The sequence below is a fragment of the Alosa pseudoharengus genome, unplaced genomic scaffold (assembly GCF_046254945.1).
Source record: "Alosa pseudoharengus isolate Yale_2024_CS ecotype anadromous, Long Island Sound unplaced genomic scaffold, YU_APseudo_1.1 YU_APseudo_1.1_scf_4, whole genome shotgun sequence".
Taxonomy (NCBI): Eukaryota; Metazoa; Chordata; class Actinopteri; order Clupeiformes; family Clupeidae; genus Alosa; species Alosa pseudoharengus.
The window spans coordinates 38,658,838-38,671,586 of NW_027468774.1; the positions used below are offsets into that span (position 1 = coordinate 38,658,838).

At 46.5% G+C, this 12,749-nt stretch overlaps 1 protein-coding gene across 4 annotated transcripts in view; it reads left to right on the forward strand.

Moving 5' to 3' along the window:
- septin12 (septin 12) overlaps window positions 1–11,136 on the forward strand; it is an 88,308-nt gene extending 77,172 nt beyond the window's left edge. For all 4 annotated transcript variants that reach the window (XM_076266202.1, XM_076266206.1, XM_076266204.1 and 1 more), the window contains 5 exons: window positions 1,658–1,775; window positions 6,313–6,408; window positions 7,177–7,273; window positions 7,540–7,591; window positions 9,296–11,136. In XM_076266202.1, the coding sequence (XP_076122317.1) occupies window positions 1,658–1,775; window positions 6,313–6,408; window positions 7,177–7,273; window positions 7,540–7,591; window positions 9,296–9,455 (523 nt within the window). In that variant the 3' untranslated portion in view covers window positions 9,456–11,136. The remainder of the gene's footprint in view (window positions 1–1,657; window positions 1,776–6,312; window positions 6,409–7,176; window positions 7,274–7,539; window positions 7,592–9,295) is intronic.
- The last annotated feature ends 1,613 nt before the right edge of the window (window positions 11,137–12,749 follow it).

Consider the following 12,749-nt stretch of genomic DNA (forward strand, 5'->3'; position numbering starts at 1 on the left):
ACAGACGTTTTATGATGAAGGTATCGCTGGGCTGACAGGCTCTGGCCCTTGATTGAGATGTCGACCCGGTGACCTCGTGGTGAAACCCTAGCTGTTGAAAACAAATGCCTTCTGTCACCGGGGCATCGTGTTGCGCCAAAGGTCATCCCATAAAGTCCTCAACCCTCCACCCCACACACACGCACACACATGCACACACACAGCACCCTCAACAGTGTCAGAGCAGCAGGGAATCTGGACTCACGTCCATCTTGGTTCCTCTGTCTCCACAGAACAAACACACAGCCATGTTGGGGGAAAAAGCCTCCCTGTTGTTGTCCCTGGAGAACAACAAACTGGTATTTAAATGTGTTTTCCAGACAGTCCTCTTTAAAAGCAATGGGCTGTGATTGTGGCGGGTGGGAGGTTGGGGGGATGCTGGCTTGGTCCGGTAGCGGGAGCAGCAGAAAGGACACATTCTCGTGTTTCACAGCTTGTGGAACACTTCCTCCACAGAGGGCCTCGAATCAGGCTGAGAGAATTTATAAAGTAAAGAAATATTCCTGAGAAATAGATCAGGCTGACAGCTATGTGGAAGTACTGCGGGCCTGGCATAACTCACTTTACCCCGCCACACACACAGGCACGCAAACACACACACACACACACACACACACACAAACACACACACACACACACACACACAAAAACACATACACACACACACACACACACACACACACACACACACACACATACTGTCATCATTACTGCTCTGTTTTGAGCTGGCAGGCACATACTGTATATGCGGCTGTAGTAATGTTATACAGCACACCAGCCACCCAGTGCTGTGCCTCCATTCTCCTCGGCATCATTACAGGGTGTCAGGCCATACGAACCAGCAACATGTAATAGCCGTCTTTACTCCCTCCTCCTTGTGTTTATTTAGACGTAACAGAGGTGTTATCTAAACATAAACATAAACGCAGGCTAATGAGCATGCTATTGATTTTTTAACTCATGTCATCTATCTGTAATATGAGAGTTTTTTGTCTTGTTTGTATGTCTTTTCATTACACATCTTGAGAATCGCTCATCCAATCAACTTCACAATAAGTGGGAGTATTGCTGGGGACCTAAGTAAAAGCAGTGTTCAACATGTAGTTGGATGTGAAATGCTTAAGATATCATTAAAAGACATTCCATGTATACTGAGCTCAACATTATGGTGACTAAAGTTGTATGTCGTGCTTCTGTAGACATTCATCACAAGGACACTGCACCAGGAGTGCACTGCACTATAACATTCCCCTTAGTTGGACTGAATTGACTGGAGGGGAGGCACTGTAAAAAGCATCATTTTTGTGTTCTAACCTTAAATACCTGAAGTGAAGAAGGTAGCACAGGCCCAGCCATTCATGATAAAGTAGACTGTTTTCCATTTTACCAATTTATTTTGGCCATGTCAGACCAACATGTCAACCTTCAGCCTTCATCAGAGCATTACAGTCTGCTTTGTCATGAAGACCTTTGTGTGTGTGCTACCTTCTTACCTTAAGGTACTTCAGGTTAGTTTTGGTCTAGTGCCACAAACAAAGACTGGGAAGCCTCGGAACATTCTGTCCAAGATGTAGCTCATATTATGTGTTATCTCTCTCTCTCTCTCTCCTGTTGCTAGGTTACGGTCCATTGATATCGAGTTCATGAAGAGGCTTGGGAAGATCGTGAGCATCGTGCCAGTCATCGCCAAAGCCGATACGCTCACCATGGAGGAGCGTCTGGAGTTCAAGCAGCGGGTGAGTCCAGAGTTACTGCGCAGTGCTCGCCACCAGGTGGCACTGCTGCACTGTGTGTGTATCTCTGCAAATGATGTAGCTAGCGGTGGAGTTTTTCAATTCACTTATAGAGCGCCAAAACATTGAACATGTCTCATGGGGCTATATAGAGTGTTAAACAATCAGAGATTAGCTACTGTGATGAATCTTCAAAGCTGTTTTAAAACTCCAAGTTGCCAAACTTGGATCCAAAGGGTCTTCCTCAAAACACAATTATGTGTGCAGCTTTGGTTAGGCTTTAGGCCTCCCATCTCACGTTAACTGGATGTTAGGGGCAGGCTGATATGCAACTTTTACTTTGAGTACTGTATCAGCATCAGTCAGGGAGAGCCTAGAGGGGTTTTAGCACGTTTCCCAAAAGACATTTCTGAATCACTAATTTAAAGAGTCATGCTCCTCCGATACAGTATACAGTATATTGTCTTAATCATGTGGCTAAGCCCCTCCAAAGATAGCTGCCAGTTCGGCTAAGGATCTTGTATGTGCCAGTGCACATGCTCAGCAGTGTGAGTGTGGACCAGGTTGCTGTCGGCTCACCCGACCCTTTCATGTTTAAAACGTGACAAGGCTCTTTCATCCGAGCCTCAGCACACACACACACACACACACACACACACACACACACACACACACACACACACACACACACACACACACACACACACACACACACACAAACACACACATTTGATATAGATAACCAGTTGCCCATATAGGCACACTGTCCATGTGCATAATCGTTTTAATACAACGCTTCAGTACCACTTTATATGCTCTCTGCTGCATGTCACTTTCATGTAGGGCACACAAACGTGACCTTCAGTGTCCTTGTTCCTGCACATAACCCGTCGGCAGCTTGAACGTGCTCCTATATCAGCCCTGTCATTACTCACCCCCTGATGTAATACATCTCGAACATGCCCCTATATCCTCCATTCCATATGACCTTTTGACACAAGATGACATTGATAACCCCCCCCCACACACACACACATACACACACACACACACACACACTCACACTCACATACACGCACATACACATCCTCAGACATGACCCACAGATGCGCTGTGAGCATGCTCCAACTGTGTGTAAATGACCCTTGATGCCCAGAGAGCGGAGCGGCATGTCATTGGAGGGGGGACGGGACAGGCAGGCTCGTATATCGGCAGCGGCACAGGGCGGTTGGGGGGGGGTGGGGGTGTGTGACGGATGAGATCCATAACTGTCCGATCCCAGCGGGCCTCTCATAACTTAATGCAGCTTCCCGCTGGCTGCTGCCGCTCCACACCACACCGCCCACGCGCTCACATTCGCCCCCTTATGTAACAACGCACGCTGCACATGAATATGGAGGCCTCCAAGAGAGAGCGAGGGAGAGAGAGAGTAAAGAGTGAGAGAGGGAGTGAGAGAGAGGAGAGAGGAGAAAAGTTGTTGTTTTTTGTTTTTTTTACTTTCCGAATTCACAAGTCAGGCAGGAGAGAGAAATGGCTGGAGGAAAACCTGGGGAGAATTGCGTGGGAAGCAGACGAATGAATCCACACACACACAACACACACACACATACATGCATACACACACACACACACACACACACACACACACACACACACACACACACACACACACACACACACACACACACTCACACACTTTAAACACATTCTAAACATCCGAGTGCCAAACATTGAAGGCTCATATGGCGCTGAACAAATGGGGCTGGCGGTGGCGGCAGGCCTGTGTGAGTGTGGCCCCGGGGGGCAGTGGAGCGGCTCCTCAGGCTCCCTCTGATGGATGAGGGGCCACCTCTCTCCGGGCCCCGTGCCATCACACCCTCTCCTGAGGAGCCTGCACTCCTCTCCTCTCCTCACACACTAGCACACTTTCAGCCTCCTCACCTCTCTTCTCTTCTCTTCTCTTCTCTTCTCTTCTCTTCTCTTCTCTTCTCTTCTCTTCTCTTCTCTTCTCTTCTCTTCTCTTCTCTTCTCTTCTCTTCTCTTCTTTCCTCTCCTCTCTTCTCTTCTCCTCTCCTCTCTTCTCTTCTCTTCTCACATTTCTACTCCTTTCCTCTTCTTTCTCTCCTCTCCTATGCTCTCCTCTCCTCTCCTGTCCTCTTCTCTTCATTTCACTGGTTAACGCATTCTGTCCTTCATGCCACTTCTTTTCACATCGTTCTCCTCTCCCTCCCTCTATCTTTCTCCTCTCTGTCCTCTTCTCTCATTTCCCTCACTCATCCTCCTGTCCTCCTCTATCTCTCTTCTCCACCGCCTCCTCCTCCTCTGCTCTTGGACAGCTCTGGCCACAGCAGGAGTGGGCATGGAGCAGGACGGGCTCAGCGTGTGTCCAGTGTCCATTATCAGTGCCCACCAGAGAGTGTGTGTGTGTGAAGCATGTCATGGTCTGTCATCTCAGCCGCTCTTCCAGAAGCCTCCTCCTCCTCCTCCTCCTCCACCACTCTCTCTCTCTCTCTTGGATTCTCATTCCTTCCTCCTCCTCCTCCTCCACCACTCTCTCTCTCTCTCTCTTGGATTCTCATTCCCTCTATCCCTCCAGTTCTGTTTCATTTTTCATTTGTTTGTTTGTTTTCCCTTTCTTTACGGCTCATTCTGCCCTCTGTTTTTTCCCCTTGATTCCTCTCTCTCTCTATCTCTATCTGTTCTCTCTCTCACTTCTTTCTTCTCTTGCTTATCTGTCAGACTACAGAAGAGCTTTTACTGTCGAGACATTTGACCTTGCATCATACCTAATCTGCCTTCATCTCCATTCCCCATGCATTTTGCCCCCCTCTCTCTCTTTCTTTTCCTCACTGTCTTTTTCTCCCCACCTTACATTATTTTTCCACCGTTACCCTTCTTTCTCAGGCATCCTTTCCTCTCTTCTCTCTCTCGCTCTCTCTCTCTCTCTCTCTCTCTCTCTCTCTCTCTCTCTCCCTCTCTCTCTCCATCCCTCCATCCCCCTCTCCTGTCTAATGCCCTCTCTGTCTTTTCATTTCCCCCCTCTCTCTGTCTCCCATCTGAGCCTGTCCACCACTAATCCTGCAGATCTGCTGGGTGCTTGTGATGCGAAGAGCACCGGGGTGAAATACAGCCGTCTCTGTGTGTGTGTGTGTGTGTGTGTGTGTGTGTGTGTGTGTGTGTGTGTGTGTGTGTGTGTGTGTGTGTGTGTGTGTGTGTGTGTGTGTGTGTGTGAGAGAGAGTGAGTGAGTGTGCCTGTGTGCATGTGTGTGTGTGAGTGGTGAGTGAGTGAGTGTTTGTGTGTGTGGGTGAATGTTGGGGAAGGCACGCTCCCCTGTGTCTAATTTATGGTGGCTGTGTCCACAAGGCTTGCGTGTCTTATCTGAGACTGAGTCCTTTATGGGCTCTTATACTTCATGCAGGTTCATTACAGCACTTTTCAAATTAACCCCATTTCAGAGTTTAGGATAGCAGAGTCCGTCTCCCCTTAAACTCCCACCACTCCGGCTACATACAGTGTTTGTATTAGAAGCATACAATTCCTACTTAAACTCTTCAAAAGCCCTGTTGTAGTAAAAACATACAATTCCTAATTAAGCCTTTAAAAAGCGCTGTTTTTATCATGTACAGGTAAGCAGGTAATACCAGACTCACTACTTGGTTTCACTTCATTAAGAGAGTCTGGGAAACGTTTCAAACTCTAGGGTCGTAACAGGTGTAGACTTTGCGTTAACTTTGAAATCAGTGGTCCAGCCTAACCAATCACATTGAACAGGGATTCCTAACTTCCTACTTCGTCTAACCTTTACAAACTGATAATGAACCACATCGGTAGTCAGGAAACAATGCATATAGGCTGACCTTTGCTGTACATATTCTTCTGAATGCAATTTGTTGATGTTTGCAGGCGTTTACCACAGTCACTTTCAATTTCATAGCTATAATCAGTCATCCCCTCACTGATTGGCCCGTCAACCTTTGTGCCTGTATTGTCGTGAGCCAGACTAGTATCTCACTGAAAGGAGATTCTAGGTGGGCGTGGTCAGGCTAGTTAATATTTGACCTTCCTCCACGTTTTTGTTGGTAGTGCACTTCTTTGGCTTGTGGTGCAGGTCTGTGCACGAGACATATCCGTGTTGTTGCTAATTTGTTGAGGTGAGGCGTGGGGGTGCAGACAGGAGCGTCTCGGTGTCGTTGTGGATGGGAGATGGGGCGTGACCCAGTGTTGACATCATTTCGCCCATGTTGGCCCCGCGTGCTGCGCGTGGGGACGGCGGCCGTAAATCTGGCCGGCGTAGGTGGCGCCCACGGCTGCCGTATTTCATCTTGCTCTAGGGCTGCCGAGGGCGGGTGGTGGGGTTGTGGTGGTGATGGAGGTGATGGTGGAGGTGATGGCGGCTCGGGAGCTTGGGGGGGGGGGGGTGTGTGTGAATGGGATGAAAGTGTATGCAGGAGCGCGTAAACAACAGTGTAAATCTATCCGCTCAAGCTCTTCCTCTCCTCTTCTCTCCTCCCCCTCTCCCCCCTCCTCCCCTGTTGACAGATAAGACAAGACCTGCAGGCCAACGGCATCCGAGTGTACCCACAGAGCGAGTACGACGAGGACGCAGAGGACCGGATACTCAACGACAAGATCAGGGTAAGAAACCATGGCGACCAGACCAGTCTCTGCAAACCTTTCTCGGCAAGGGACCCAATTAGCCGCTGAAATTTATCAGCGGGATTGTTTTCAATCATACAGCTCAATGATTTAATGGTGGAATTGAACCAACCCCATGAAATTCCGAGGCAATACAATTGAATCTCCACAGTCACGTTCTTCTTGCCCTGCCTGGAATATCTGTTATTGGGTAAGGGGCAGGCAAAGATGGCTAATCAATCAAACCAATTAGTGGCTGAACTCCATCAGGGTTGTGTTTCAATCAAGTGGTTTAATGGTGAAAACTTAACATTCAAGCCCCCCTTTTAACTCGATCACATTGAGCCGAATCCTCCCCAGTGAAAGGCAGTGGCATTCAGAAGGTTTAAATGGCTCAATATCACTTTCTCGCGTTGTGCTTTTTGTCCCTGAATGCTTTACGTAATCCCACCGAGAGAATTCGGGCACTCTGACAAAAGTGTTTGTCTTTGACTCCTCATAGAGAATATTACACACTGCTTATGTAACGTCTGCCCCCCTACACACACACACACACACACACACACACACACACACACACACACACACTGTATGTGGGTTGAAGACACTCTGATCTCAGTGTTAACAGACCCGAAACAGACCGAGTTCTGTTCAAGCAATGCACTCAAACAATGCCCTTCATAACTCTCTCTCTCTCTCTGTCTCTGTCTTTCTCTCTCTGTGTCTTTCTCTTTCTGCCTGTCGTTCTCTCTGACTGTTTTTCCACAGGAAAATATTCCATTTGCCGTGGTCGGAACAGACAAAGAGCACCAGGTGAACGGAAACAAGGTCCTGGGAAGGAAAACCAAGTGGGGAATTATAGAAGGTGAGGCTCCAGCTGTTTGTCCAGGGCCCAGCTTAAGCGTTTGACCATCTCAGGCGCGACAATGGGACAGCAGACGGTCTGAGAACCAGAGAACCCTGCTGCCCACAACCCAGATGGCTCACATCTGTAGATACATACCGCCATCTAGTGGTTTTGCTGGGAAATGCAGGCTAAAACCAATAGTGCAGTCAAGCTATTTAGGAGAATTTAGGTCACTTCTAGCCACCTGTTTAATTGTTTGTTTGTTTGTTTCTGTCTTTCCACAGTTGAAAATGTTGCACATTGCGAGTTTGCCAACCTGAGAGATCTACTGATCAGGTAAGAAGAAAAAAGAAATATACACTGACTTTGGACCTCTATTACAGGAGCTGGTGGAATATCCGCTATTGTGTTTTTGGATATTTTATAGTATTTGGAGAGCACTGTTCCTCTGTCATCAGCATATTCATTAACATAGTGTTTGACTTAGATATTCGTCGTTACAAATATTTTTAAGCGAAAATAAACAGTGTGCGTGCCTGTGTGTGAGTAAAGAAAAGTAATTTAAGAGCAGAGCCAGCCTGCTATGTAAGACTGAACCCTCAAGTCCCATTCAGATGAAGAGTCAGTCTGACACGAAGGTGGCAGCTGGCAAATTGTTCTACCTCCTAACAAGGAGCCCCGATAGAGAAATGCCTACTGACAGCCAATTAGTCATGAATTAGCGGTGATTATGCCATTTCTTAATCAAATTACATCAGCCTCTGGGGACAGGTTAGTCGCAGGCGGGGGATGATCTGTGACTGCTGATTGCCAGCGAAGCTGACCCCTGCTGAGCGGGAATGGAGTGCCTCACCAGAGGATGCTGGGATACGATGAAAAGCTCGCCCAGTGTTTGCACACATTAGCTTGACATCCCCTGACAGCCAGCCTCGATGATGAGTGTTGACAACAAAATAGCCACATGCAGCACAAGTGTTTAAAACACACTCAAGTGTCTCGCATATTCTGGAATAGCCCACACATAATCTCTTTGCATAGTTTCAGGTGGAGTGGACAGGAGATTTAGAATATCCCTTGCACTATCCCATACAAGAAAATCAACACACAATAGACTTCTAGAAATATTTGCATAGTCATGAAGCGTCCATCCACAGTCTATTTGCATAGTTTCAGGAAGAATAGACTGGAGATTGAGAAAGCCCTGGCCCCAAGCACATCCCAATACGAGAAAATCAATACCCAAAGCACTATTCCAGATATGGACCTTTCCAGGTCCACCTACTACACACGCCCCATAGAGGAGCACTGGGCAGTGAAATATGGAGGCCAATCCCTCTGTGATTAGGACAAGAGAGGTGTGGTGTTGTGCGGAGGCCACCTGTGTCCTGATTGCATCAGTGCCCCCTACTGCTAAGGGTCTCAGGGACATGTGGGTAATTACAAGCCTACTCTGAGGGCCAGGGGTCAAGCGAGGACATGGAAACCGTTCTGAGGTCTTCTCCATCATAAGTGGCATTGTTATGGGAACCGTTCTGAGTTCTTCTCCCATCATAAGTGACGTTGTTGACGTTGTCCAGAACGCGTGGAGCTCGAGAGAGCAGTGGAGCGTGTAGGGGAGGGATGCCAGAGGGGGAAGCTCATCATGGAGAGAAGCCATTCACCATGATGAATGATGGTACCAGCGCCGGACTAGAAAACGTCATCCATTTACCACTGTGATCACACCTACTCAGATTCGAGGGCTGACTGTGTCAAACAGCACCTCAGGGATTTCTTTAATGGAAACTTCTGGCAAAAAAGGGATAATTTGACTACTCGGATTGCCATGAGTTATGATCGCAATGCATAATATTCACATAACACACACCTTTCATTTTATTCCTGACAAAGCTGCGCCTTAGGCTCCAGTACCTTAATATACCTCTAACTGTGTGTGTGCGTGTGTGTGTGTGTGTGTGTGTGTGTGTGTGTGTGTGTGTGTGTGTGTGTGTGTGTGTGTGTGTGTGTGTGTGTGTGTGTGTGCGTGTGTTCTGCCTTCAGGTCTCACCTGCAAGATCTGAAGGACGTCACCCACAACATCCACTATGAGACCTACAGGGTAAGACGACTTAACGAGAGCAACGCCAACGGACTGGGCCTCTCTGTCCTGGGCCTGGAGAACGGTACCTCAGAGAAGAGCGAGACCGAGAGCCACCTCTGAGTGGACAGAGGGGGGACGGTGGCAGCTGCAGTGGCAGCAGGACGGAGACGAAAAAAAGATGAAACGGGATGAAGACAGAAAGAAAGAAGAGGAAAAGGAGGAGGAGGAGGACGAGGAGGAGGAAGTGGAAGAGTTCTATGCCGTCCCCTTCGCCTCCGTCACTCTGCAGATGGGACGATCCGCCATTTTGTGAGAAAAAGAAAATGACAAAAAAAAAGTGGAGTGAGGATTTTTTTTTTTCACCCCGAAGAAGAGTGGAGTGGAGTGCGTCTTCTTTGGACCATATAGAAAAGACGATCCCACCTTGACTAAAGACTTTATTTTCTGCTATGTAAGGCATTTAAACACCATATTCAAATGTATTTTTGTGAGATGGGTTTTGTGGTAACGGTCGGGCGGGCTGATGGGGGATGGGGGATGGATTGGGGGGGGGGGGGGTATCGAACAGTGAAAGGAGGGGCGGTGGGAATGTGCCCGAAAAAGTGTCTTCTTTGTGAGAGAGAAGTACAGATTGTATGTGTGACAGAGAAAGAGAGGGAGAGAGAGAGGGGGGAGAGAGAGGGGGAGAGAGGGAGGGAGGAGACAGTGTGTCTGAGGCTTTGATCATTCATTCACTCTCCCCTGCAGCTCTTTTGCATTATTCCTTCCTTCCTTCCCTCCCTCCTTTCATTCTCCTTATTCTGTCCATACTTGTAGTGTAGTCTCTCACCCTTCCTCTTTTCTCTCATCACACTGAAAGGCTGGATGAAGAATTGTGTAGTTGGTGGTACACTGCAAGTCTGAGAGGCCCCGGGCACACTGAACGTTACACTCACAGTGCAGAGAGAGGCTCTAAATTGTTGCTTTAAAAAAGTCTGCTGCACCTCCATGCTCGTAATGAACAAGTATTGTGGTCCCTGCCCCGCACACACACATATACAAACATACAAGTTGCTTTTTTTAATTTCTAAACGTTAAACAAATCTTTCTAAGTTGTTTATTATGGAGGTTTTTTTCATCGTTGCGTTTAACATATTTTGTTAAGATATAGCTGCTGAGGGGCACACGATGTAGACGCAGGTGTAAAACCCATATCTGAGTTTAAAGATGAGAAATAACATTTTATATACGTTTGAAATTATGTCTCAATTATGTTTCTTCCAGTAATGCTTTATTTTGCAATGCCCTGTCAAGTTCAGTAGAAAAGCAAAGATCCTTTTTTGTTGTTGTTCTTTGTATGTAAAGGGAGTCGAAACATTTCCTGTGCTTTAAATAGTGACTGTGAAGAATACTTGCAGCAACAGTGCCATCCTATGGTGAGTGTAGTGAATGACAGGCTGAGTTTCCCCCCCACTTCATTCGACTGCAGTAAGTCATTAGTTGCAAAGATACTGTCCAATAGCCTCATCGTGAAATTGTTTTGCTTTTTTTGTTTTGTTTTCTTCTAAGAGTTTATTTCCCATTCACTACCAACAATCCATTCTTTTAAAGGTACACTTTTCACACAATCGTCCCAGGCATTTATTCTACAATAAAATGTGGATGTTTAATGGCTTACTCTTCTATTCTTTGACATTACTGTACATATCTATATTTACTTATTTTTGTTCCCACCAATGTTTTTTACTCAACCTGTACTAACAGTTAAGACATGATTTTCCCTGTCTTCAATATTAATAAACACCATTGATTTATGATTAAATGATTGTCACTGCAAAGCTATGATGTCAGTGCGATTGATATCTGTTTTATTATATGGCAGAGCTCTGACAACTGTAAGTGCTTATTATATTGGATATAATATTATACAGTATATTTGGATCAATGCACACTGTCAGTGAGTAACAATATTCTCCACATACTGTATGAACACCTATAGAAATTACAGTGCATTGGTTGCAGACATACTAAATCTGTACCAGCCATTTCTTAGACTAAATTCTGCCAAGGAATTAAAATGATCTTCAATGTGACAAATCCTTGACTGGAGAAAGGTATTGCCCATACTTTTGGTTTCTTTGCATGTGTTATTTCTTAAACACACACAACACCTGGTGTTTCAAATTCCATTTCGGTTGACAAGTCCTTTAATCTATGCAGGAGATGGCAGCACCAGAGCTGATGTGAACTCACAGCGTCTCTGTTTGAATAATCATCCATACAGGAACAGAAATGAAAGACAGAGAATGAGAGAGAGAGACGGGGAGGGAAGAGAAAGACAGCATGATGAAGGACACCGAAGAAGTGTTCTTTTGTCCTGCTCACGGTCCCTGAGGACTTAATGCGCCAATCAGACGCACACAAAAAAAATCCTGGAGTCATTTTCTCTTTGATGTTTCTCCCTCGGCTCCACTCCTGTCCCGCTTCCCGCAAATGTCACCACTCATCCCCTTTAAAAGGGATCATAATTGGAAGCCTCTCAAAGATGGGAACAACACATGCTGTCTCTGTCTGTCTTTTGCTTTTCCCTCACTCACTCTCTCTCCCTCTCTCTCTCTCACTCACTCTCTCTCTCTCTTTCTGTTTATTTTATTCTGTCTGACCCATGTCCCCACCCTATTTCCCTCACCTTCTCTGTCTGACCCATGTCCCCACCCTATTTCCCTCACCTTCTCTGTCTGACCCATGTCCCCACCCTATTTCCCTCACCTTCTCTGTCTGAACCATTTAATATGGAGATAGTTCATCAGCGTATATGCACTGTACACGTCTGGGGGAACTTGTTTTTTGTGGTGGAAATGGCGGTGGGTGTTTGGAGGACGCTTACATAACAGGGTTCCTCTAAAACTGAAACAGGGTGCTCTGAGTGAAACACACACACACACACACACACTGGGGACATGTGACACGTCTCAGACAACCTCATAGCTCATGAGTGGCTCTGACAGCTTTCTTCCTCAAAATCGGAGGTGACAACAGTGTCTCTCTATCTGTAGTCTGTTTCCATGTGTATGAGTATGTGTGTGTGAATGTGTTGTTGCAATATGTTTGTCAGTTGAGTAGAGTGGGTGTGTGTTGAGTTAGTAGTTTTGCAGCGTCTGAGTCTTCATGTGTATGGCTTGTGTTGTGTTGGTTGTTTCTCTATGCTGCCAGTGTTTCCCTCGTTCCCCTCCTGTGTGTGTGTGTTTATTTGTCTGTTTGTCCATCTGTGCTTTGGTGTCTGTTATTTTCTTCTGTGCTTGCAAGGTGTAGACATGGGATGTTTCCTTATGTATGATACTGTGTGACGAGGAAGAAGAAAAAACTCTGAACGCAACCCTTGTTCATACTTTTGTACAACTTTTACTAAAACAGTGCAGACTGGAACCGAACCAT